Genomic DNA, 26,716 nt, shown 5'->3' with positions numbered 1-26,716 from the left:
GGGATTGGACTTTTGAGCGCTTTTCCTATCTACTATTACCTAATGAACTGCTTAACAGGCTAGCGCTCCACTCGTTTTTACTGGTGTATTGTTCTATCCCTTGCTGGCCCTGTTGGGCCTGTCTTGCTGTATTTGTGTATTGTGGTTTGTGAGCACTTTATCACTCTTGTGTTTATTAAATGAATAATAAAACTTGTGCACAAAAGCAAATATGATAATTGTATGGGTTATAAAAAGTAGGAAAACACATTTTTGTTGAAAATTTTAAACGGCTTTAATTAAGATTATTAAAGGACTTTTTTCGTGGTTGTGTTTTTATTTTATTTAACCCTTTGTGGAAATGGGTAAGCGGTACTTTGTACCCCTATACTCATTTCTCCTGGGAGGGGGGGTGGGCATCTGGGGTCCCCTTCTTAAAGGGGACTCCCAGATGCCACCATGAACCCCCCCACGGAGTTGTCGCCCCCACCTCCTCCTGGGGCACCGGAGGTGGGGAAGAGCCCCTTGTCCATGGATTGGACAAGGGCTCGGGGGGAGAGTGGAAGGCTTGGCCACCCCTCTCCCCCGCAGCCCCCCCATACCATGGACCATGCGGGCTGGTATATCTCAGGGTGCGAAGCCCCAATCGGCCGGGGCTCCGCATTCTGGCTATCCCAGCCTGCATGGGGGACAAGGGGTTACAGAAGCTCAGGAGGGGGGACACCACGTAATTTTTTTTTTCAGATTTCCCACACTCAGAACATTCCCTAAAAATATTTTTATATATATATATATATATATATATATATATATATATATATATATATATATATATATATATATATATATATATATATATATATATATTGTTTCCCACTATCTTTTTAACATATCCTGCAAATTTGGTGTTGCTAGGATTTAGGGGGCCTTTGCTATTAACTGCTGGGAAATATTTCCCACGATCTGTCATTGACCTGCATTTAAATGTATCGTTTTTTTTCTTTGAACTTTTAAAATCGATTTTCTTAAAAAGTATAAGGTCTTTTTGTAAAAAAAATTTCCCCTTGCTCCCACTTTTCTTCTTAACATAACTTGCATATTTATTGGTTCTGGCATTTAAGGGGGCTTTGCTATTAACCCTTAACCTCCCCAGCATTCTGGATGAGCTGAGCTCGTCCAGAGAGACACCAGAGGTCACTGCTCAGACCCCGCTGGGCCGATTTGAATAATTGTTTTTTTTAAACACGCAGCAAGCACTTTGCTTGTTGTGTGTCCTACCTGATCGCCGCCGATCCGCCGTTATCTGCCGCGATACATGGCCCTCCCCCCCGAGACCCTGTGCGCTGCCTGGCCAATCAGTGCCAGGCAGCGCTGAGGGGTTGATCGGGACTCCCTGTGACGCCATGGCAACGAGGGGAAGCCCTCAAGGAAATCCCATTCAGAACGGGATTTCCTTATGGGAAGACGCCGCAGGGAGGGGGGAATCATGTAGCTAGCGCTAGGCTAGCTACATGATAAAAAAAAAATGTGCAAAAAACGGGAATTAGAACGCCAGGCAGGTTAAAGTTAGCGGGTTTTGGGCGACGGTAGCTGAAACCAAATTCGTGATCACGGGTTTTACACCTGTGATCTTAGTTTTGTTGGATTAGCGATTGCGTTCACAATCCCAACTTGAAAAGGCACAGGTGTTTGTACGCAGCACAAGATAGTGTCAACTAATGACAACGCTTTGCAGCTGTTTGTGGCGGTGCGAGTTTGGTGTGTCAGTGTGAAGCATTACACTACTTACACTACGTGATCGATGTATACACATTCTAGATGTTTCTTAAAGCACTTTATGCCTCCAATTTAGCAATGCAATGTGATTTCTGCCCTTTAGAGATTGTAACCCTACTCTGCATCAAATACAGAATTTTCCGAGGGACTTTTGGCATGTATCCCACTCCGCCACGCCCCCTCCAGGTGTTAGACCCCTTGAAACACCTTTTCCATATTTTTTTGTGGCCAGAAATAGTCCCTGTACATTTTAAAATTCACCTGCCCATTGAAGTCTATGGTGGGTCGCGCGAACTCGAACTTTTGCAGCGGTTCGCAAAACCAAAATCTGATGTTCGGGCCATCTCTACACCTTAGAAGGAACAGCAGCAAAGATGAGGACATTATACAACAGAGTCAGGAGTTAAGACTGAGATTCCTGGCCCGGGGGTAACCACTACCATTGATTAATAGAGTTGATAGAGCCTACTGTAGGGCCAGATCCTCCTCAGATGTGAATCAGTTGAAAGACAGGGAGGAAGAGATTGAGTAAGACTGGCGGGGGGGGGGGGGGGGGGGAGAATGCTAACATCCCCTTTATCTTTAAATTCTCCCTAATGGTAAAATACAATATGTACCTCAATTTGTAGAAACTGGGATAAATTGAAAGAATCTCCCAAGTTACAGGACAGAATTCCTAACAGACTCTTGGTTACCTTCCATAGAGCCAAAACCATAGTGGATCTACATGTAAAAAGTGAGTGTAGGTCACAGAGACAGCCGGATTAGCTAACACATTCCAGACCACAGGTAATTTTAAATGTGGCAAATGTAACCACTGCGCTCAATTCCTACCAGGTAAGAGAGTCTCCCTGGGGGGTGAAACTTGTGATTAGGGATTTTCTGCCAGTCTGTGTTCACTGTATAAGCAATCCTCTGTCCCTGTGACTGATTTTATACAGAGATGATGACACGCCAGCTCTGTACATGTTTTCAAGAGCATGTAAACTTACATAAGACCAAAAAAGGAGCAAGCAGGCTAATTCAACACATGGCAGATGAACACGGGGTAAAAAAATCCCTCCTTAGGTTCACAGGCCTTAAAACTGTTGATCTCCCCCGGTGAGGAGGGGATCATGAGACATTGCTAGGACAGGAGGCGGCTAGATATATTTCACTCACTAAAGCATGCGGACCTCTGGGTTTTTATGAGGGAAATGAGATATTTTGATTTTTGGAATGTTATTGAATTGTTTATTACCATGCGCTATTTTGATTGTATCGTGTAGGGACAATATAACGATCTAGTTCATTGTACTGTTATGCTTGCTTGTTTATGCATTCCTTTCACATCTTAAGTCAGTATTTCCTGGTAGGAATAGCCGCTTTTGATTGTATTAATGTTGTTTATTCTTTCTGTTTTCAGATAGTTCCCCCGGAGGTTTAATCACCAAGTGTGATTGTCCCCATGGCAACCAGTGGCAAGCGGCTGCTTCCGCATTGTGCACAGCCAAGGAAAGATCCAATGTGACTTGTTACTATGGAGACCACATGCCACCTGACCCAGAGGCCCGCTCACATGACCCCAGCCCAGCAGACACAGCACACCAATTGTGCGAAAGCCCTAGATCCTGATTGGCCACAGTGGCTGATGACACGCACCCAGAAGGGGTGGTCCCAATCCCCCTGCAATATAAACCAGGGGAACAGCTCTTCTGTTTATCCATGTGCCTCTAACAAAGCGGGGAGACCCATGAAATGGCTGTTAGGCCGTCCCTTTACTTTCTTTTGCTGTAACTTTATGTACCAGATGGAATTAAACTTTGGAAGCATTGGAAGTGCTTTATTCTAATTTTGCTACTCTTGAAAAAAGATATCTCTAATTGGACCAATTAGAAAGGTTAATCCATACTACTACTAGTATTTTACCTATCTAACCCTTGGCTAATGAACTATTGCTCTTGCTACAGACATTGGTGCTGTAGTCACAGACGCTGCTTCAGGAAGAGGATCCATCTTGTGTGGATTGTTTTAAAGGATACCCGAGGTGACATGTGACATGATAAGATAGACATGTGTATATACAGTGCCTATCACACAAATAACTATGCTGTGTTTCTTTTTTTTTCTCTGCCTGAAAGAGTTAAATGTCAGGTATGTAAGTGGCTGATTCAGTCCCGACTCTGACAGGAAGTGACTACTGTGTGACCCTCACTGATAAGAAATTCCAACTATAAAACACTTTCCTAGCAGAAAATGGCTTCTGAGAGCAAGAAAGAGATAGAAAGGGGAATTTCTTATCAGTGAGGGTCACACTGTAGTCACTTCCTGTCAGAGTCAGGACTGAGTCAGCCACTTACATACCTGATATTTAACTCTTTCAGGCAGAGAAAGAAAAAAAAGGAACACAGCCTAGTTATTTGTGTTCAATGGAGGAAAAGCAACTAGTGGTCAGCACTACATAGAGAAACTGCTCATTGAATTATGGCAGGAGTGACACGTATATACACCTATGGCCCCATCAGCGTGCTCAGGATGAGATGGCAAAGTATCAAACTTCAGTCACAAAAAGAAATGAAAACATCCGGCACTGCAGTAAACGGGATTGGCATTTAATCCAGACTGTGTTCAATAGCGTGCATACAGCAAAGCAGATCAATCAGAGGAACAATACAGTCCTACCATAGGCATATGGATGGCAGTGGGCGCAGGGTGTAGTACGGGCAGCCTGTATTGTTCCTCTGATTGATCTGCATTGTTTACTGCAGTGCGGGATGTTTTCATTTCTTTTTGTGACTGATAGTTATTTGTGTGCTAGGCACTGTACATACACGTCTATCTCACCATGTTACATGTCACCTCGGGTATCCTTTAAATTAGAACCCCAATATTGCTAACTATAATAACTACCGTATATGCTCGGACCTTGTGTATAAGTCGATCTCTTGTATAAGTTGACCCCAATCTCTGATTGTCTAAAGCTGGGATTTAATGACTCTAGTATAAGTCTACCTAGTAAAGTTACTGGTTCCACTTGGGGACCAGGAGGGTTTAATGGCTGCACCATAAAAAGTATTGCAAACAATAACTCTTCTTGGTCCCCAATTGCAGCCAGTAACCCTCCTGGTCCCAAAGTGCAGCAATTATCCACTCCCCCTTTGTAAGCCATGTAACTATGCAGCCAGTATCTTTCACCCCCTCCCCACCAAGTAATCAGAACAGGCAGCCTATAGACAGATGTCCCTGTTCCCCTCCATAAGAACAGTAATCCATGTTAGGCCTGAACGATTTTAGGAAAAAATTGAATTGAGTGATTTGTCTGAAATCGCGATTTCGATTCAATTCATGATTTCCTTCAAAGCAGGCACTGTTCCCCTCCTCTGTGTGCCTCTCTCACCATCTCTCTTTGTGCCCCTTTGTGTCCCCTCTGGATCTCTATCTTGCCCCTGTTGTGCCTCTTCTGTGCCCCCGAGCTGCAGCAGTGCTGGACATACCTTCCAGCAAGAGTCCAGCAATGCCCAGTCTATCCACTTTGTCTCCTGCAGGCTCTAATGCATGGTATACTTCCTATGTGCATTTCCATAGCAGAGTGAGCCACAGGGGAAGCCTTCACCAGGCTTATTTTTCCTTGCTTCTGCTCCCACCTCTTGCTATACCCCCCATGCTACGAGCCGTGGTAGAAGCCACATCAATGCCGAGTTCCGTGTCATGTGACCTCCTCTCATGTCCTATGTGCTCATGCTGTTCAGCATAATCAGTGTCCCTCTGGCTGCCATGACATTGGCAGCTGGAGTGAAGCTGATCACACTAACCAGCATGAGCGCATAGGATGCAAGAGGAAGACACGGCACACAGCACTGAAAGGCTTCCCCTGCGGCTCACTCTGCAGTAACTAACATAGGAAGATAGAGCTTCCCCAGCTCTGCATCAGAAATGTAGGTCTGACTCACATATAGGGCTTGATTCACTAAAGCATGATAACTGTTATCAGGGCCGCACTATGCACTTCACACAAGTTTTGCTGCGTTTTTACGTGCAAAATTTTGCGAGAACGCACGCTAATGCAAATTTTTCCATGTGTTAACCTTTGCTTTCACGCTAAAATTCACGTTAGCACGCCATCAAGAAAATTTTGTGCTTGCAAAACTTTACGCGAGAAAATGCTGCAATGCACTGTCTCAGTTCTGCTCATATCTATCCACTCATCCATGTCATCAATTCTGCCCACCTACTACCCTTCCTTCCTCCATTCCACTTCTCTTATCTTGTCTCACCTACATACTGTGCTTATCTCCAGAACTGCTTATGGATCTCTAAACTATTGTACCATCTATGTCAGCCCTTCAATGTCATGATATACCCCCTCCACTCCACATCTATCCTAACAGGCGGTATCGTATTTGCATATCTCATAATGTTTGTGAAAAAGTATTCTGAAATGAAGACTGTCCTGCTTGATAATGTGATTTTGTAATGGCAAGGAGAGGATACCTGAAATTGTTCTGTGGGGAAATGATGTTGGAACTTGTAGTGTGGGTGACATTATACCTACGGTTATTATTTGAGTTGCATAGTGGCAGCATGTATTACATGGCACATGGTTTATATCATATGGAATGTGTTCAATGTTTTTTCTTCTTTAAGAGGTGACAAAATGTATTGCCAGGGGTGAAAAAAGGCTAGAAATGGCCCTGATTGCACCAATGTCTCTACCTCTATGCTATACATTTTGTTGGCCTGCAAATTTGCACTTTTGTATGTTATGATTGTGTTTGTAATATATTAATTTATTTAACAAAGTATTGGGTGCTGTAATTGAAGCAGTCCTGTTTCACAACAGTGTACCTCAAAACCAGACGGGATGAAACCAGTATTTATACCTCCAGGAGGAAAGCCTTATTTATGTCTCCAAGATGTGTGGCAAATGTATCATAACCAAGCTACAGCAAGTTGTTCTGAAAAATAAATCACTGATCCTTAATCCCTGACCTTTGTTTCCAAGTATTCTCCAGTTATGGTGATTTATGTTTTTTTGTTATCTGTACCAATGAGTGCATTTTGTGCGTATCCTGTTATTGCCAAAATGTTTGGATTCATCATAGACCAAAACGGTTGATTTAAAAAATATATATTTTTATTGTTTATCAAAACGCACAACAGCAACACAAAACAACCCATTGACAGTACAAGACATATTCAGGTTATATCAGGCTATATCACAGAGATATAAAAGATTATACAAAAGCAAGTAAATAGACATATAGGCATTCAGTAGCATGAAGAACATATAGGATTGCATCATAAGCTGACCAAGTCACACACATAAAATCTATGGACCAGTATGGAATCCCAGACCAGGGCTGCACAAAGCATCACAGAGGTTTGGTGTGGGGGAACCACAAGCACATATCCGAGTATCTATCAGAGGGAGTCCACAATGCTGGGAGATGCATCTAGATTATTAATGGCTGAACCAGTACATTCCAACCAGGGCTTCCAGACCTTATCCAATGAGGAGCCCGCCCCTCTCACCAACCAGGTCAGTTTATATAACGGAAGAAAAGTATTAACTAAGTGCATCCATAAAGTGTGACGGGGTTCAGAAGTTTTTTCTACTCTAGAGCAATGGAAATTTTGTCATAAAAGAACAACAGTCTAACATCCCTGGCGGTACACAGTGTCCAATGCTGCGTCCGCGGGAGGATTTTTTAAAATAAAATTTGTTTTTAATGCCCCAGCTAGCAGTTCGCTAGCTAAATATTCCCCTCCAAGCCCCCCAGCGCCCCTCTGATCCCCCCGGTCGCTGACGGCAATATTTACCCGTCCGCGATCCCGCAAGAGCTGCAACTTCAGCAATCAGCGTCACTCGTCGCTATGGCGACGATCGGGACATGATGTCATCTACATCATGACGTCATGCGCAGTCCCGATCCTCACCATAGTGAAGCCGGGAGCTGATTGGTAGGCTGCGCCATTGCGGGATTCCTGTGGGGTACGTATACCGGCGGTGATCGGAGGCAATCGGAGGCGACCGGAGGGACTTGGGAGGGATATTTAGCTAGCGAAGTGCTAGCTGAACCATTTAACACAAATTCTATTTGAAAAAACACTCAGGGGGGCCATGCGATCCTCTCCGGCGGCTAGCATGAACGTAGGTCGGGCTTACAGCCAGGGAGGTTAAGGACCAGTCCTCTATCAATCCCAACAGACAAGACTTATAAGAGGACACAACAGGAAGACTCTTGGAAGATGATTGGATGAGCTGCAGTCCCAAGTCATATGCTTAAAGGAACCTGAGCTGTGACCACACCTCCAACAAACATCACTCACCCCCACCCCCCTTTGAGAATTTGGATATTGTAACAGGAGTAAAGTATATCCGGTGAAACCAGTGCAGTTGAACCAACTTATCTCGAGAGCAAATTACCATCTTTATATATGTGTCCTCATAGTCAGTCCATTCCTCCCCAGAAATCTTTCCCCCTCCCATAATGCCACAGTTTTAGCTAGTCTATGAGCATATTCATAGTCAGCAAGACTGGAGCAGAACCTGGATATAAGGCTTTCCTTATGTAGCAGCCAGCTTTCCACAGTGCCGGGACCAGGTCAGCAGTCACACCCCCACATTGTGCTGCATGCCTGAGGTGACAGTACCTGAATCAGGAATGCCTAGGAAGGTGAAATTCCGCTACCATTTGAGACCACGATTTACAATGATTATTTAGGTACAGGTGGTGAATATATTTACCCCCCTCCGGATCCAGAATCCCCCATCACTAAGGGAAGCAAATGCTGACAAATTCGGATTGCACCATAGTGGAGAACTCAGTAGAGGGTAGACACGTAGGGTGGCACTAAATGCCCTGGGTGGCAGACCCAAGGGGGTAGCAGGAGTTTGGAAGCTGTGCCTCCGGATCAAACAGCATACAATGTGGTAACAGGAGAAACAAAATAGGAATCCAGGCACCAGCCAGCAGGATATACTGCACACAACACCTTTAATACATCCCCATATTGGGGATGTATTAAAGGTGTTGTGTGCAGTATATCCTGTTGGCTGGTGCCCGGATTCCTATTTTGTTTCTCCTGTTACCACATAGTGGAGAACTCAGCAAACAGTTAGAACCCTCCTCTCCAACTAATTTCCTCACTTTATGATACATTTTAAGAGAGTATTTTCACATGTCTATGCCTTCAGAGGCAAATGCACCGTTTCTATAGATGACATCACATAACGCCTCACAGGAATATGAAACTGCTGAGTGTTTAGTTCCCTGTTTTCCTGCAAAATATTTTTGCACATATTGGGCCTGATTCACAAAGCGGTGATAACCCAGTTATCACGCCTAAAAGACTTTAGGCGTGATAACCTCTGCACTAGCTGAGTTATCACCGATTTGTGCTGCTGATCGCGCGCAAAGTTTTGGGCTTTTCACAGGCGTGTAAACACTTTGCACCGCTTTGTGAATCAGACCCATTGTATTTTACTGATGTTGTACTTTCCAGGGAAGCCACAGCTTCCATCCCAGTTACTGCCGTCTGTTAATTTGCTTTGCATTGGGGCTTACAGGGGCCTGGGGGGAGCAGCACACACTCCAGCACTCTCCATACTCTCCGCACAGTAGAAGAAAGGTTCCAGGTTCCTTTTCCTTTCTGTCAAGATACCTATTAAACAAGTAAACTCTCAACAAACGCACAATATGTGGTAGCACAGCGTTCAACCAGCCAATGCCACAACCTGTAAATGCCTGACGAGGAGTCGAAAGAGTTTGATATACAGTACAGACCAAAAGTTTGGACACAGCGTCTCATTCAAAGAGTTTGCTTTATTCTCATGACTATGAACATTGTAGATTCTCACTGAAGGCATCCAAACTATGAATTAACACATGTGGAAGTATAGTACATAACCAAAAAGTGTGAAACAACTGAAAATATGTCATATTCTAGGTTCTTTAAAGTAACCACCTTTTGCTTTGATCACTGCTTTGCACACTCTTGGCATTCTCTTGATGAGCTTCAAGAGGTAGTCACCTGAAATGGTTTTCACTTCACAGGTGTGCCCTGTCAGGTTTAATAAGTGGGATTTCTTGCCTTATAAATGGGGTTGGGACCATCAGTTGCGTTGTGGAGAAGTCAGGTGGATACACAGCTGATAGTCCTACTGAATAGACTGCTAGAATTTGTATTATGGCAAGAAAAAAGCAGCTAAGTAAAGAAAAACGAGTGGCCATCATTACTTTAACCTCTTGCCGACCGCGTCACGCCAGTAGGCGTGGCCGCGGCGGCAGCCCCAGGACCGCCTAACGCCAATTGGCGTAAAGTCCTGGGGCTCTGTTTTGCAGGAGATCGCGCGCAGGCTGCGCGCGCATCTCCTGCTTGGGGGGCGGAGCTCCGCCCCGCCTTCAGTCTCCGAGCGGCTATTGCCGCTCGGGAGACCGGTAGACGGCGTGATCGCCGTCTATTTACTTTGTGCAGCGCTGCGATCAGCAGCAGCGCTGCACTGGGGACAGCCGTGTGACACGGCTGTCCCCCTGGGGGACAAGAGAGCGATCGGCTCTCATAGGCAGAAGCCTATGACAGCCGATCGCCGTAATTGGCCGGCTGTGGGGAGGGAGGGAGCGAGGGAGGGAAGGGGTTTAAAGGAAGAGGGTTTTTTAAAAAAAAAAAGGCAACAATAATATTTATTAAAACAAAAATAAACATGGGGGGAGCGATCAGACCCCACCAACAGAGAGCTCTGTTGGTGGGGAGAAAAGGGGGGGGGAATCACTCGTGTGCTATTTTGTGCGGCCCTGCAGCTTGGCCTTAAAGCTGCAGTGGCCTTTTAAACTAAAAATTGCCTGGTCACTAGGGGGGTTTAGCCCTGCAGTCCTCAAGAGGTTAAGAAATTAAGGTTAGTCAGTCCAAAAAATTAGGAAAACTTTGAAAGTGTCCCCAAGTGCAGTCTCAAAAACCATCAAACGCTACAAAGAAACTGTAGATCACGGAACAGAGGCGCCAGCAGGATAAATACATATATTAAAAGTTCTAAAAATCCTATGGAGGTAGCGGTGGACTCACCTCCCGAAAGCCGACACTGAACAACTGTCCGACAAACATCAAAACATTTATTTATAAATACCCCAAAGGTGCAACGCGTTTCGCAGGCAAAGCCCGCTTCCTCATATCCAAATTACAATCACTGTCTATCTCACCCTTTTGCTTTACGGTCCCACACCATTAACATAAGGGGGGGGGGGGGGGTCACAGCAACCAACCTAACTGCAACAACTTAATGAATGTGACCACCCTGGGGATACCACAAAATATCAACAGCTTTATTAATCTCACAATTGCATATACATGAAATCTCCGTCCTAAAAACAATTAAAATAACATGTGGAGCGCTCCGTTCATGCACAACCCAGCATACCACAAACACCCCTCAACCACACTGGTACCGCTACCAAATACGATAATCTCAGAGTGGGGAGACAAGGGTAGCCAGGTTTGCTGCATAGATTTCCTCCTCAGCTCACTAGGGATTCCTATGTTTGTTTAGAAACTTCGCTTCACTGAATACACAGCGGTCGGTATCTCACCAGTCCCACCGCGCTGCTCCGGTCAGGATTCCCGGGTATCCATGTAATAGTTTTCTTCGCTCACCAGCCTCTCAACCCAGCTGTGCGTCCGCAGCAAGGAGTAGCGGTGTGCTAATCCCAATAGGCAAACCCTTCCGGCTGAGAGTTCAAGAAACACGGAGAGGCTCAGATCACATTGCAGGTATTGGCCCCGCCCACTGATGCTATGCGCCCGCCCACCGCGGACTTCATCAGAGTGTTTGATGTAAGGGGGAGGCGGAGATGCCATATTTATGCATATTTGCCGGCTATTTTGGCCAGTCCCATTTCTGCTGCCATGGCAACCACCGCTGCGTCCCACCAGGACATTTTTACAGCACAAACAGTAGCTCGTGTAGGACGGGTTTAGCGCCTCTATTTGTGATCCCCTTCTATTGCCTGAGGAAGTGGGCTTTGCTTGCGAAACGCGTCGCACCTTTGGGGTATTTATAAATAAATGTTTTGATGCTTGTCAGACAGTTGTTACGTGTCTGCTTTCAGGAGGTGAGTCCACCGCTACCTAACCTCCAAAGCATTTTTAGAACTTTTAATATATGTTTTTATCCTGCTGGCGCCTCAGTTCCGTTATCTACATATCAAGTCCACCCCTGGTGGAGGGGTGCTAAGCCCTACTTTTCCTGTACTACAGAGAGCTACTTTTTCATCCTGAGTGAGGACAGGACTAATCTCCTCACCTGTCTACACAGTGGTAGCCTTAGTGGTAACCCATGTTTGTGAGTATATTTACATCACTTTACTAACATTCCACATTGTCCAGTGCATACTACACTATTTTGGGCTCTCGGTGTCCCTTTGTCTTAGCTACAAAGAAACTGGCTCACATGCGGACCGCCCCAGGAAAGGAAGACCAAGAGTCACCTCTGCTGCGGAGGATAAATTTATCCGAGTCACCAGCCTCAGAAATCACAGGTTAACAGCAGCTCAGATTAGAGACCAGAGCAATGCCACACAGAGTTCTAGCAGCAGACACATCTCTAGAACAACTGTTAAGAGGAGACTGTGTGAATCAGGCCTTCATGGTAGAATATCTGCTAGGAAACCACTGCTAAGGACAGGCAACAAGCAGAAGAGACTTGTTTGAGCTAAAGAACACAAGGAATGGACATTAGACCAGTGGAAATCTGTGCTTTGGTCTGATGACTCAAAATTTGAGATTTTTGGTTCCAACCACCGTGTCTTTGTGCGATGCAGAAAAGGTGAATGGATGGTCTGTACATGCCTGGTTCCCACCGTGAAGCATGGAGGAGGAGGTGTGATGGTGTGGGGGTGCTTTGCTGGGGACACTGTTGGGGATTTATTCAAAATTGAAGGAATACTGAACCAGCATGGCTACCACAGCATCTTGCAGCGGCATGCTATTCCATCCGGTTTGCGTTTAGTTGGGCCATCATTTATTTTTCAACAGGACAGTGACCCCAAACACACCTCCAGGCTGTGTAAGGGCTATTTGACCAGGAAGGAGAGTGATGGGGTGCTGCGCCAGATGACCTGGCCTACACAGTCACCAGACCTGAACCCAATCGAGACGGTTTGGGGTGAGCTGGACCGCAGAGTGAAGGCAAAAGGGCCAACAAGTGCGAAGCATCTCTGGGAACTCCTTCAAGACTGTTGGACGACCATTTCAGGTGACTACCTCTTGAAGCTCATCAAGAGAATGCCAAGAGTGTGCAAAGCAGTAATCAAAGCAAAAGGTGGCTACTTTGAAGAACCTAGAATATGACATATTTTCAGTTGTTTCACACTTTTTGGTTATGTACTATACTTCCACATGTGTTAATTCATAGTTTGGATGCCTTCAGTGAGAATCTACAATGTTCATAGTCATGAAAATAAAGAAAACTCTTTGGATGAGAAGGTGTGTCCAAACTTTTGGTCTGTACTATAGACAGTCAAAGAGCAGCAACAATCCAATTCACCGCATGAAAGAGTCCTCGGGATTCAGTGTACAAATGCTGCCATGTGCGCTTTGCAAGAAGTAAAAGAAACACTGGAAAAGAAAACTTATGGTCAAACCATTTCCCACATTCAACACACGTGTCGCACAAGCAGTGATTTACGTTCAAAACATTTCCCACATTCAGCACACGAATAGGGCTTCTCACCTGTGTGGGATCTCTCATGGGTTAAAAGGTGTCCTTTACGCCCAAAACATTTCCCACACTCAGCACATGAAAAGGGCTTCTCACCTGTGTGGGATCTCTCATGTTTTAAGAGGTTTCCTTTCTCTCCAAAACATTTCCCACACTCAGCACACGAAAATGGCTTCTCACCTGTGTGCGATCTCTCATGGGTTAAAAGGTGTCCTTTACGCCCAAAACATTTCCCACACTCAGCACACGAAAAGGGCTTCTCACCTGTGTGGGATCTCTCATGTTTTTTGAGATCTCCTTTCTCTACAAAACATTTCCCACACTCAGCACATGAATAGGGCTTCTCACCTGTGTGGGATCGCTCATGTTTTTTGAGGTCTCCTTTCTCTCCAAAACATTTCCCACACTCAGGACATGAAAAGAGCTTCTCAACTGTGTGGTATCTCTCATGTTTGACGAGGTTTCCTTTATGTCCAAAAAATTTACCACACTCAGCACATGAAAAGGGCTTCTCACCTGTGTGGGATCTCTTATGTTTGACGAGGTTTCCTTTCTCAGCAAAACATTTCCCACACTCAGCACATGAAAATGGTTTCTCACCTGTATGGCATCTCTCATGGCTTAAAAGGTTTCCTTTCCGCTGAAAACATTTCCCACACTCAGCACATGAATAGGGCTTCTCACCAGTGTGAGATCTCTCATGGCTGACAAGATTTCCTTTCTCTCGAAAACATTTCCCACACTCAGCACACGAAAATGGCTTCTCACCTGTGTGCGATCTCTCATGTTTTAAAAGGTGTCCTTTATCCCCAAAACATTTCCCACACTCGGCACACGAAAATGGCTTCTCAACTGTGTGCAATCTCTCATGTTTGACAAGGTTTCCTTTCCATCCAAAACATTTCCCACACTCAGCACATGAATAGGGCTGCTCACCTGTGTGAGATCTCTCATGTTTGACAAGGCTTCCTTTCAATCCAAAACATTTCCCACACTCAGCACATGAAAACGGCTTCTCAGCTATGTGGGATCTTTCATGGCTTAAAAGGTGTCCTTTCCGCTGAAAATATTTCCCGCACTCAGCACATGAAAAGGGCTTCTCACCTGTGTGGGATCTCTCATGTCTTAAAAGGTTTCCTTTCTGCCCAAAACATTTCCCACACTCAGCACATGAAAAGGGCTTCTCACCTGTGTGGGATCTCTCATGTTTGACAAGGTCTCCTTTATGTCCAAAACATTTCCCACACTCAGCACATAAAAAGGGCTTCTCTCTAGTGTGTGATCTCTCTTGATCGGCAACCAGGATCTCTGCAGGAGACCCTTGTCCAGTGACATCATCATCCGTTGTACAGTCTATGGATACAGAGAGACGAGTCTCTGAGAGGTTCCTGATGCTGGGACTCCGCGCTGCAAATAGAGAAACATCATCACTTCCTGTTAGAGAATTCTGAGGGGAGGAAGAATTATCATTAGGGATGTTCAGTGAGCTGCTCAGAATTCCAAGTTGATGCAAAGTTTATGCAGATTAGAAATGAACCAAGTGCAGCAGCTGCACATTTGCATATAGCAATTGTAGAACCAATCATAAGGAAAAGTCTGGACACCAGATAAGCTGCAGATCACCTGGTCTCTGAGGAAGTGAGCTCGTCTCGTGAAACGCTGTGTTTTTGTTTATCGGTACGTTTGGATGGGGGAAGAAATAAAGTGGTGATCTGCAGCTTATCTGGTGCCCGGACTTTTCCTTCCGATTGGTTCTACGAATGGTGTCTGGTTGTCTGGAGGCACAGTAAGTCACCTGACCCCCCCCCCCCCCCCCTCACCCCCTATAGGCTGCAAAGTAGCATCAGGTGCTGACCAATTCCCTTATCTTCATTGCACATTTGCATTAAATTGGCATGCAGTCAGTGTAGGGGGAGGAGCTGCTGCTGCTGATACAGGGACAGTGTTAGAGAGGCTGTAGTGTGATAAAGTGTTGTGTAGCAGTGTAGGGGGAGGAGCTGCTGCTGCTGATACCGGGGAAGTGTTAGAGAGGCTGTAGTGTGATATAGTGCTGTGTAGCAGTCAGTGTAGGGAGAGGAGCTGCTGCTGCTGATACCGGGGAAGTGTTAGAGAGGCTGTAGTGTGATATAGTGCTGTGTAGCAGTCAGTGTAGGGGAAGGAGCTGCTGCTGCTGATACAGGGACAGTGTTAGAGAGACTGTAGTGTGATATAGTGCTGTGTAGCAGTCAGTGTAGGGAGAGGAGCTGCTGCTGCTGATACAGGGACAGTGTTAGAGAGACTGTATTGTGATATAGTGCTGTGTAGCAGTCAGTGTAGGGAGAGGAGCTGCTGCTGCTGATACAGGGACAGTGTTAGAGAGGCTGTAGTGTGATATAGTGCTGTGTAGCAGTCAGTGTAGAGAGAGGAACTGCTGCTGATACAGGGACAGTGTTAGAGAGGCTGTAGTGTGATATAGTGCTGTGTAGCAGTCAGTGTAGGGGGAGGAGCTGCTGCTGATACAGGGACAGTGTTAGAGAGGCTGCAGTGTGATATAGTGCTGTGTAGCAGTCAGTGTAGGGAGAGGAGCTGCTGCTGCTGATACAGGGACAGTGTTAGAGAGGCTGTAGTGTGATATAGTGCTGTGAAGCAGTCAGTGTAGGGAGAGGAGCTGCTGCTGATACAGGGACAGTGATAGAGAGGCTGTAGTGTGATATAGTGCTGTGTAGCAGTCACTGTAGGGGGAGGAGCTGCTGCTGCTGATACAGGGACAGTGTTAGAGAGGCTGTAGTGTTATATATTGCTGTGTAGCAGTCACTGTAGGGAGAGAAGCTGCTGCTGCTGATACAGGGACAGTGTTAGAGAGGCTGTAGTGTGATATAGTGCAGTGTAGCAGTCAGTGTAGGGGGAGGAGCTGCTGCTGCTGATACAGGGACAGTGTTAGAGAGGCTGTAGTGTGATATAGTACTGTGTAGCAGTCAGTGTAGGGCGAGGAGCTGCTGCTGATACAGGGACAGTGATAGAGAGGCTGTAGTGTTATATATTGCTGTGTAGCAGTCAGTGTAGGGAGAGAAGCTGCTGCTGCTGATACAGGGACAGTGTTAGAGAGGCTGTAGTGTGATATAGTGCTGTGTAGCAGTCAGTGTAGGGGGAGGAGCTGCTGCTGCTGATACAGGGACAGAGTTAGAGAGGCTGTAGTGTGATATAGTGCTGTGTAGCAGTCAGTGTAGGGCGAGGAGCTGCTGCTGATACAGGGACAGTGTTAGAGAGGCTGCAGTGTTATATAGTGCTGTGTAGCAGTCAGTGTAGGGAGTGGAGCTGCTGCTGCTGCTGATACAGGGACAGTGTTAGAGAGGCTGTAGTGTGATATAGTGCTGTGTAGCAGTCAGTGTCGGGAGAGGAGCTGCTGCTGCTGATACAGGGACAGTGTTAGAGAGGCTGTAGTGTGATATAGTGCTGTGTAGCAGTCAGTGTAGGGGGAGGAGCTGCTGCTGATACAGGGACAGTGTTAGAGAGGCTGCAGTGTGATATAGTGCTGTGTAGCAGTCAGTGTAGGGAGAGGAGCTGCTGCTCCAGATACAGGGACAGTGTTAGAGAGGCTGTAGTGTGATATAGTGCTGTGTAGCAGTCAGTGTAGGGAGAGAAGCTGCTGCTGCTGATACAGGGACAGTGTTAGAGAGGCTGTAGTGTGATATAGTGCTGTGTAGCAGTCAGTGTAGGGGGAGGAGCTGCTGCTGATACAGGGACAGTGTTAGAGATGCTGTAGTGTGATATAGTGCTGTGTAGCAGTCAGTGTAGGGGGAGGAGCTGCTGCTGATACAGGGACAGTGTTAGAGAGGCTGCAGTGTGATATAGTGCTGTGTAGCAGTCAGTGTAGGGAGAGGAGCTGCTGCTGCTGATACAGGGACAGTATTAGAGAGGCTGTAGTGTGATATAGTGCTGTGTAGCAGTCAGTGTAGGGTGAGGAGCTGCTGCTGACACAGGGACAGTGTTAGAGAGGCTGTAGTGTGATATAGTGCTGTGTAGCAGTCAGTGTAAGGGGAGGAGCTGCTGCTGATACAGGGACAGTGTTAGAGAGGCTGTAGTGTGATATAGTGCTGTGTAGCAGTCAGTGTAAGGGGAGGAGCTGCTGCTGCTGATACAGGGACAGTGTTAGAGAGGCTGTAGTGTTATATATTGCTGTGTAGCAGTCACTGTAGGGAGAGAAGCTGCTGCTGATACAGGGACAGTGTTAGAGAGGCTGTAGTGTGATATAGTGCTGTGTAGCAGTCAGTGTCGGGAGAGGAGCTGCTGCTGCTGATACAGGGACAGTGTTAGAGAGGCTGTAGTGTGTAATAGTGCTGTGTAGCAGTCAGTGTCGGGAGAGGAGCTACTGCTGACACAGGGACAGTGTTAGAGAGGCTGTAGTGTGATATAGTGCTGTGTAGCAGTCAGTGTAGAGAGAGGAACTGCTGCTGATACAGGGACAGTGTTAGAGAGGCTGTAGTGTGATATAGTGCTGTGTAGCAGTCAGTGTAGGGGGAGGAGCTGCTGCTGGTACGGGGACAGTGTTAGAGAGGCTGCAGTGTGATATAGTGCTGTGTAGCAGTCAGTGTAGGGAGAGGAGCTGCTGCTGATACAGGGACAGTGTTAGAGAGGCTGTAGTGTGATATAGTGCTGTGTAGCAGTCAGTGTAGGGAGAGGAGCTGCTGCTGCTGATACAGGGACAGTGTTAGAGAGGCTGTATTGTAATATTGTGCTGTATATCTGCTTCCTAGCTGCTCTGCTACTTGCAGTTCACCAACTAGCGGACCCCCCAATAGTCCATTTGAGGACTCTTCCTAACCACAAAAATCCAGAGACATTAACCCTGCTCTAGTTATTATTGGTAGTTGCTTTCTTGTGATGTCTTGTAGCAACACAACACCACCATATACAGTATAGTGTGGCTGTGTCACGGTTACAGCCCGCCGCCCTGTGCAAAAGTAATTTTGTGTCTGACAGTTGTGACAAGACGCATGCTGTGTTTCCCTCATACAGCATTACAGCAGGACCCGTGTCACCGACCATACTGACTTATCAGTGATATCAGTTTCCCAAAAAGAACAGTGTGGCAGACATTTGTGGCAATACCCCTTTGCTGGTCACTGCCTGCTGTGTGATCAGCGTGTACTGTTACCATGTCATGTTTACACCTGTGTAACCGTACTGTGAATTCTAGGTGATCTTTGTGGGCCAAAAAAATATATAAATACGTTTTGTGACAACACCCCTTGGCTGGTCACTGTCTGGCCTGCTGTGTGTTCAAAGTGTACTGACTGTTACCGTGTCACTTCAACATCTGTGTGACCGTACTGCGTGTTGTAGGTGATGTCCGTGTGCCCCCTAAGAAATTGGATTTGTTCTAATACCCCCAGGCTGGTGACTGCCTGCTGTGTGATCAGCAGTGTACTGTTACCATGTCACATTAACACCTGTGTGACCGTACTGTGTGTTCTAGGTGATCTATGTGTGCAGTATAAATGCAGAGTATTGTGCAATGAAAGCCGCACATATCTCACCTCTACATCGCTTTGAACCTCCCTGTCACTGCTGCCTCTAGTGCCCGGCATCTTCTCGTGTGTCGCATAATGATATGAGGAAATGGAGATGCCGGACACTAAGGGGGTCAGTGGCTGGAGAATTCACAGTGCTAGAGAGGTAAGAGATGCAAGGCTACTACATCACCATACTCTGCACTTATACTGACAAGTGGGGGGAGCACAGGAGGGGGGCACTAACACCACCACCAGGGAAGCTGTGCAGACAAGAAGGGGGAGCACACCACCACCAGGGAAACTGTGCAGGTGGAAGGTGGGAGCCACCACCAACAGGAAAGCTGTAGAGGAGGGGGAAGCCCACCACCACCACCACCAGGGAAGCTGTGGAGGGAGAAGCCAGCCACCACCAGGGAAGCTGTGGAGGGAGAAGCCCACCACCACCAGGGAAGCTGTGGGATCGGGAGGAGGGAAGCTGTTTGGGAGCGAAGGGGAAACCCACCAGCAGGGAAACTGTACTGGGGAAGAGGAGGTTACTAGGCAGCAAGGAATAGTTTAGGTGTGGGAGGGGGACCAGTAGAAAGAAAGGAGCTGTTTAAGGGGCACATGGCTGCAAAATGGTCATAGCTAATGGTGTGAAAGGGGCGGGTCTTAGTGTCCATTTTTTCTGGCTACAAAAGTTGGGAGGTGTGCATATGATGTCATATCTGCACATGCTCAGTTCATACCAATCAAACAAATACACTTTATTTTTTCATTTAAACCAACTTTATTTACAACAGACACTAACACACATGCAGAGACATCAGAACATGCTTCACACACATTGTTACAGTGAGGCAGGGATGACACCTGAGTTCGCTGAAAATGGCTGCTGGTTTTTGGCGGATAATTCTTTGCGTTTTCCGCACATGACGGCCAGCTGGCAGCAGTTACATAGTTATTTGGGTTGAAACAAGACATACGTCCATCGAGTTCAACCAGAAAATAAAGTACAACACCAGTCTACTCCCTCACATAACCCTGTTGATCCAGAAGAAGGCGAAAAACCCTTACAAGGCATGGTCCAATTAGCCCTAAAAGGGAAAAAATTCCTTCCCAACTCCAGATGACAATCAGATAAAATCCCTGGATCAACACCACTGGGCATTACCTAGTAATTATAGCCATGGATGTCTTTCAATGCAAGGAAAGCATCTAAGCATGCCCGTTTCTAGGGCCGTGCTGCCACCCTCAGCGCTGTTGGGAGGGGGCGCTGTAATGGAGGGGGGAGCCGGAGCCACTGGGAGGGCTGCCCGACCTCTCCCTCCCTTCCTCTACTATCCCGGGCCGCCCTCCGTGCTCCCCCCTCAGATGCTGAGTGAGCAGGAAGCGCTGTATACAACTCACCTCTCTGCGTTCCAATTGCTGCTCTCTCGCCGCCAGTCTCCTCTCTGCATACACGCTGATACACACGCTGCTTCCTGTTTAGCCGGAAGCAGCGTGTGTATCAGCGTGTATGCAGAGAGGAGACTGACAGCGAGAGAGTGGTGATTGGAATGCAGGGAGGTGAGTTGAATACAGCGCTTCCTGCTCACTCTGCATCTGAGGGGGGAGCACGGAGGGTGTCCCGAGAGAGGAGAGGAAGGGAGGGAGAAGTTGGGCTGCCCTCCCCGTGGCTCCGGCTCCACGCTCCATTATGGGGGGCAGCTACCTAATCTAACCTATACTGGGGGCAGCTACCTATCTAATTAACCTATACTGGGGGGGCAGCTACCTATCTAACCTATACTGGGGGGCAGCTATCTAACCTAACCTATACTGGGGGGCAGCTACCTAATCTAACCTATACTGAGGGGCACCTACCCATCTAACCTATACTGGTGGCAGCTACCTATCTAACCTATACTGGGGGCACTTACATATGTAACCTGTATTGGGGGCACCTACCTACCTAGCTAGCCTATACAGGTGGCAATTATACTGGCTACCTATATTGGAGGCACCTACCTAACTAACATATACTGGGGGCACCTACCTATCTAACCTATGCTGGGGGCAACTATTCTGGCTACCTATATTAGAGGCACCCACCTAGCTAACCTTTACTGGGGCACCTACCTATCTAATTTATACCTGGGGCGCATGCCTATCTAACCTATACTGGGGCAACTATACTAGCTACCTATACTAGAGGCACCTACCTGGCTAACCTATACTGGGGGCAACTATATTGGCTCACCTATGCCTGGCTACCTATACTGGGGGGACCTATAGCTGGCTACCTATACTGGGGTACCTATTCTTGGCTACCTATACTGGGGGGACCTATACTAAGTGCAACTAGACCTGGCTAACCTATACTGCGGGCACCCATACCTTGCTCCGGTGGAGGGGGCGCAATTTTTACACCCTCGCCCTGGGTGTATTTTAGCCTAGAAACTGCACTGCTTCTAAGCCCCCTTTAAATGCAGATATAGAATTTGCCATAACTGCTTCCTGTGGCAATACATTCCACATCTTAATCATTTACAGTGCTGAGCATACTGTGCAAACTGCAAATATTAGAGAATGATGCAATGTTATAAAAAAAAACAAAAAACTATGTAACTGAAAATAAACAGACTATTTATTTTTTTTGCTACTAATGTTCTGTTTCAGCCCGCGGGGATTTTTCACCTTATGCAACAGAGCAAGTTTCACCTCCCATTTATTTGCTAATAACTATCAATAATTATCACAATGAATTGATCTATATCTTGTTTTTTCCGCCACTAATTAGGCTTTCTTTAGGTGGTACATTTTGCTAAGAATTATTGTTTTTTAAATGCAACACGAAAAGTAAGAAAAAATAGTCATTATTTCTTAGTTTTCGGCCATTATAGCTTTAAAATAATACATGCTACCATAATTAAAACCTACGTATTTTATTTGCCCATTTCTCTTGGTTATTACACCATTTAAATTTTGTCCCCATCACAATTTATGGTGCCAATATTTTATTTGGAAATAAAGGTGCATTTTTTTCAGTTTTGCGTCCATCACTATTTACAAGCTTATAATTTAAAAAATGGTCGTAATATACCCTCTTCATATGCATTTTTAAAAAGTTCAGACCCTTAGGTAACTATTTATGTTCTTTGTTTTATTGTAATTTTTTTCTTCATTAAAAATTTTATTTGGGTAATTTTTGGTGTGGGAAATAAACAGTTAATTTTAATGTAATATGTGTTTCTTGTACTAAAAAAAGTATGTAGATGTAGTTTACTATTTGGCCACAAGATGGCCACAATGAGTTTGTTTATTTTTCCAGTCCTCCTAGCTTCTCGGAAACAGAAACTTTTTTTTTTTTTTTCAGGAAGACCGAGGCCTCTTATGAGAGGCCGTCGGTTTTTCTGCTGGGGACTCGGATCAATGAACAGGAACCATGTTCCTATTGATTGATCCCTGGGCTACCAGGGGACACCACGGGGCGCACGGGCGTGCCCGCGGGAGCGCGCATCAGCATTGCAACAGCCGCCTGGACGTGAGGATCATGTCCAGGCGGCATAAATGGTTAATTATCCGTACTATACAACCAATTCATTATATCATCATTTTTTTTTTCCCGCTTCAGTGTCACTTTAAATAATGGGAAAACGTGGGCTGTACACCAGTCTATTGGAACTCTGCCAGTTGAAAAGGAGTCACAAATAGATAAGATAAAGGAGTTTATCAGTAACTGAACTTAATTCCCTTAGGACCCGAGGATGCATGCCATCCGGGCCAGGTGCCTTATCCATTTTTATTTTATTTAGTCTTGCTTTTACTCCTTCCTGCATTAAATATTTAATATTAAAATTAATATTAAAACTTCTTTGGGTTAGATTTGATATCCCTAGCGATTTGATTTTCAGTTTCAATCTTTGCCACCCTAATGTCTTTTTTACAACTTTTATTGCATTCCTTATAATTGCTTTATGCAGCCTCGGTCCCCTCCTGTTTTAAGGCCTTATAAGCATTATTTTTCCACTTCATTTTATCTCTAACCTTTCCATTCATCCAAAGAGGCATTCTTTGTTATTCCTAGACATTTTGTTTCCATATGGAATATTTCCTTCAGTGTTCTTCCCCTGAATTATTTTATCCCAGTCCACCGAACTTAGTGCCTGCCTGGGTTGACTTAACTTTGCTTCTCTACACTTTATAGTTTTAGATGCTCCGCTGTTCTGTGACCTATCAATCACCAGATCAAACGTTATGTTGTGATCACTATTCCCCAAATGTTCTTGAACCTGCACATTTGATACATTATCTTGTCTTTTATCTGGTCAATTGTTCTGTAGGGATGACAGAAATCTGCCACTTTTACTGGAATGAGTAGTTTCAATATCCCAATCAATGTCTGAATAGTTGAAATCACCCATAACTATGACCTCACTTTTACTTGCAGCTTTTTCAGACTGCTGTAGTATTTGCCATTTGGCAGTATCATGAATATATTGCGACATGAAGCACACCCCAATAAGCAATTAACAACCATTATTTCCACCATGAATATTTACCCAAACAGAATCCACATCTTCACAATCTTCATCCAGTTCATCCTTCATGGCAGCTGTAAAAGAGTTTTTAACAAAGAGACAAACCCCTCCACCTTTTCTCCCTGCTCTGTCCTTCCTAAACACATTGTATCCCTCTAAATTTGCTATCCAGTCATGGCTTTCATCCATCCATGTCTCTGTTATTCCCACAATATCATAGCCTTTGTCGATCAGAACGAACTTTGCTTCATCCATTTTATTAGCAATTCTCCTAGCATTGGTTACCATGCACTTTATATTTTTACCACCACATTTTCCAATTTTGGTTACATTTAATGGGCTTCATGAACTTTGCACTGCCTCCTTACTTTTTACACTGCCCCCACCCCCTATCCATTCCCTGTAATATTAGGCTACAACTGGTTTTTTTTACCTTATCTTGTCATCTTGTCAACACATTGAGATGTTTCTCCTCTAACCATTTAGCGACCTTCTCCCCAATGCAGCTGCACCCTCCCCATTTAGGTGTAGCCCATCCCTGCTGCATTGGGGAGAAGAACCTGTAGCCAACTGCAAAGTCAGCCCAGTTCTCCAGGAACAACCCCCCTTCCCCTTCCTGCACCAATTTCTCAGCCACTTATTTAACTCCCTAAGCTTCCTCTGTCTCTCAGATGTAGCGCGTGGCACTGGTAGTATTTCAGAAAATACCACCTTGGAGGTCTTTGCTTTAAGTTTATCTCCAAGTAGCTGAAAGTCATTTTTGAGGACCTTCCATCTCCCATTAACTTTGTCATTGTTACTAATGCGTAGCATGACAGCCGGGTCTTCCCCAGCCCCACCCAATAATCTGCCAATGCGTTCCGCTATATGCCGAACCCGAGCATCTGGGAGACAACACACTGTATGGCATTCACGGTTTCTTCAACAGATGACCCTATCTGTGTGCCTAATAATCAAATCCCTTATCACCAGTATCTGTCTAGCCTTTGCTGCTCTCCTAATCCCATTCTCATTGCAGCGGTTGTCTGACAGCAATAGGAATTGCAGGCAGTGTGTGAAAAAAGCAACAACGTTTTCTTCTCCCGCATGCGGAAAATCTTACATTTTAACAACTGGCCATACATGTCCACAGGAAAGCATTACTTGAGTTTTCTCATGTGATTTATCACAGCAGGATGGCTGCAATTACCCCAAGTGTGATCCCTGCCTAAATATGTCATACATGACACACACAAGTTATACATTTGTTACACGGTGATAAGGGCCTAAGTATATGGCTGCCTTGTCTGCAGCACAAGTGGCCGTGCATCTTACAGAACACCCCCCAGCTTACACCCTTCTAGAGACTCAGGCAGGGAGCACACTTGTCCTGATTTGTCTGCAGCACAAGTGGCCGTGCATCTTACAGAACACCCCCCAGCTTACACCCTTCTAGAGACTCAGGCAGGGGGCACACTTGTCATGATTTGCCTGCAAGGCCAGAATTGCAGGCCAGTAACCCTAAGTCACCCCTACTGTTACCAATCTGTATATGGTAATGTACAGTGACCATCATCAGCATATTACAGGCTAGTAACACCAAGTCACCCCTACTGTGTCCAAACTGTGTACAGTTATGTATTGTGGCCGTTATCAGCTTATTACAGGCCGGTAATGCTATGTGTGACAAAACACAACAGGGCACTCCAAAGCCATCAGGGTGACTGTACTGTGAGTGTTACTAAACTGTCATTAAACACAATTAAGAAAGAAAGTTTTAGATGAGAAAAATCTAACGTTTACACCCCTAATCTGGCCAGTCTGTGATCAGTGACACAGCCATATCAACTAAAGATATTCAATATTTAATGTTGATAACTCACCTGTTCTGCTTTCTGGAAGAGGGTCCTCATATATAGTTGTCCCCATCATGTCACCCTCCTCTGCAGACTGTTGATCACTCCTCACATATGTTTCTTCTTTTTCAGTAATCACTCTTATTAAATCTTCCACAGACTGCTGATCACGCCTCACATACGTCTCCTCTTCTTCCTCTTTCATTGTCCCCATCATGTCACCCTCCTCTGCAGACTGCTGATCACTCCTCACATACGTCTCCTCTTCTTCCTCTTTCATTGTCCCCATCATGTCACCCTCCTCTGCAGACTGCTGATCACTCCTCACATACGTCTCCTCTTCTTCCTCCTTAATTGTCCCCATCATGGCACCCTCCTCCATAGACTGCTTATCATTCCTCACATACGTCTCCTCTTCTTCCTCCTTAATTGTCCCCATCATGGCACCCTCCTCAACAGACTGCTGATCACTCCTCACATACGTCTCCTCTTCTTCCTCTTTAATTGTCCCCATCATGCCACCCTCCTTCATAGACTGCTGCTCACTCCTCACATATGTCTCTTCTTCTTCCTCCTTAATTGTCCTCATCATGTCACCCTCCTCCATAGACTGCTGATCACTCCTCACATACGTCTCCTCTTCTTCCTCTTTAATTGTCCCCATCATGGCACCCTCCTCCATAGACTGCTGATCACTCCTCACATATGTCTCTTCGTCTTCCTCTTTAATTGTCCTCATCATGTCACTCTCATCCATAGACTGCTGATCACTCCTCACATACATCTCTTCTTCTTCCTCTTTAATTGACCCCATCATGCCAACCTCCTCAACAGACTGCTGATCATTCCTCACATATGTCTCTTCTTCTTCCTCTTTCACTGTCCTCATCATGTCACCCTCCTCCATGGACTGCTGACCACTCCTCACATATGTCTCTTGTTCTTTGAGCTCAGATCTGAGTTCTAAAAAGTATAAGAAATGATATATGTAAAACATAAGTATTAATAAACAGAGAACACAAAATAACAATTTGCTGGGGGTTGGTGATCTCTCAGGGCAGATGCGCTGCCAAATTTAAGCTTGTGAGCTGCTTCAAAAATAAATTGAAAATGATCTACCAGGCAGAATTTACCTACAGATGCAAGCCACAACTACAGCACATGCACAGCGGCAGCCCATCAGTGATTACCACAAGCCACAGCTGCAGCACATGCACAGCAGCAGTCCATCAGTGATTTCCAGAAGCCACAACTGCAGCACATGCACAGCGGCAGTCCATCAGTGATTACCACAAGCCACAACTGCAGCACATGCACAGCGGCAGTCCATCAGTGATTACCACAAGCCACAACTGCAGCACATGCACAACGGCAGCCCATCAGTGATTGCCACAAGCCACAACTCTAGCACATGCACAGCAGCAGCCCATCAGTGATTAC

The 26,716-nt window shown here is 45.7% G+C and overlaps 1 protein-coding gene across 2 annotated transcripts in view; it reads right to left on the bottom strand.

Annotated features, from left to right (window-relative positions):
• Window positions 1–13,092: 13,092 nt before the first annotated feature.
• The window catches only part of LOC137535365 (oocyte zinc finger protein XlCOF6-like), a 31,127-nt gene continuing 17,503 nt past the window's right edge, over window positions 13,093–26,716 (bottom strand). For both annotated transcript variants that reach the window (XM_068257197.1, XM_068257198.1), the window contains exons 2-3: window positions 25,304–26,239; window positions 13,093–14,854 (exon numbers count right to left, since the gene is read on the bottom strand). In XM_068257197.1, the coding sequence (XP_068113298.1) occupies window positions 13,383–14,854; window positions 25,304–26,183 (2,352 nt within the window). In that variant the 5' untranslated portion in view covers window positions 26,184–26,239 and the 3' untranslated portion in view covers window positions 13,093–13,382. The remainder of the gene's footprint in view (window positions 14,855–25,303; window positions 26,240–26,716) is intronic.

This window comes from Hyperolius riggenbachi, chromosome 10 (assembly GCF_040937935.1).
Source record: "Hyperolius riggenbachi isolate aHypRig1 chromosome 10, aHypRig1.pri, whole genome shotgun sequence".
Taxonomy (NCBI): Eukaryota; Metazoa; Chordata; class Amphibia; order Anura; family Hyperoliidae; genus Hyperolius; species Hyperolius riggenbachi.
Note: the sequence above shows the minus strand (reverse complement) of the source record. Positions and strands in the feature narration are given on the sequence as shown.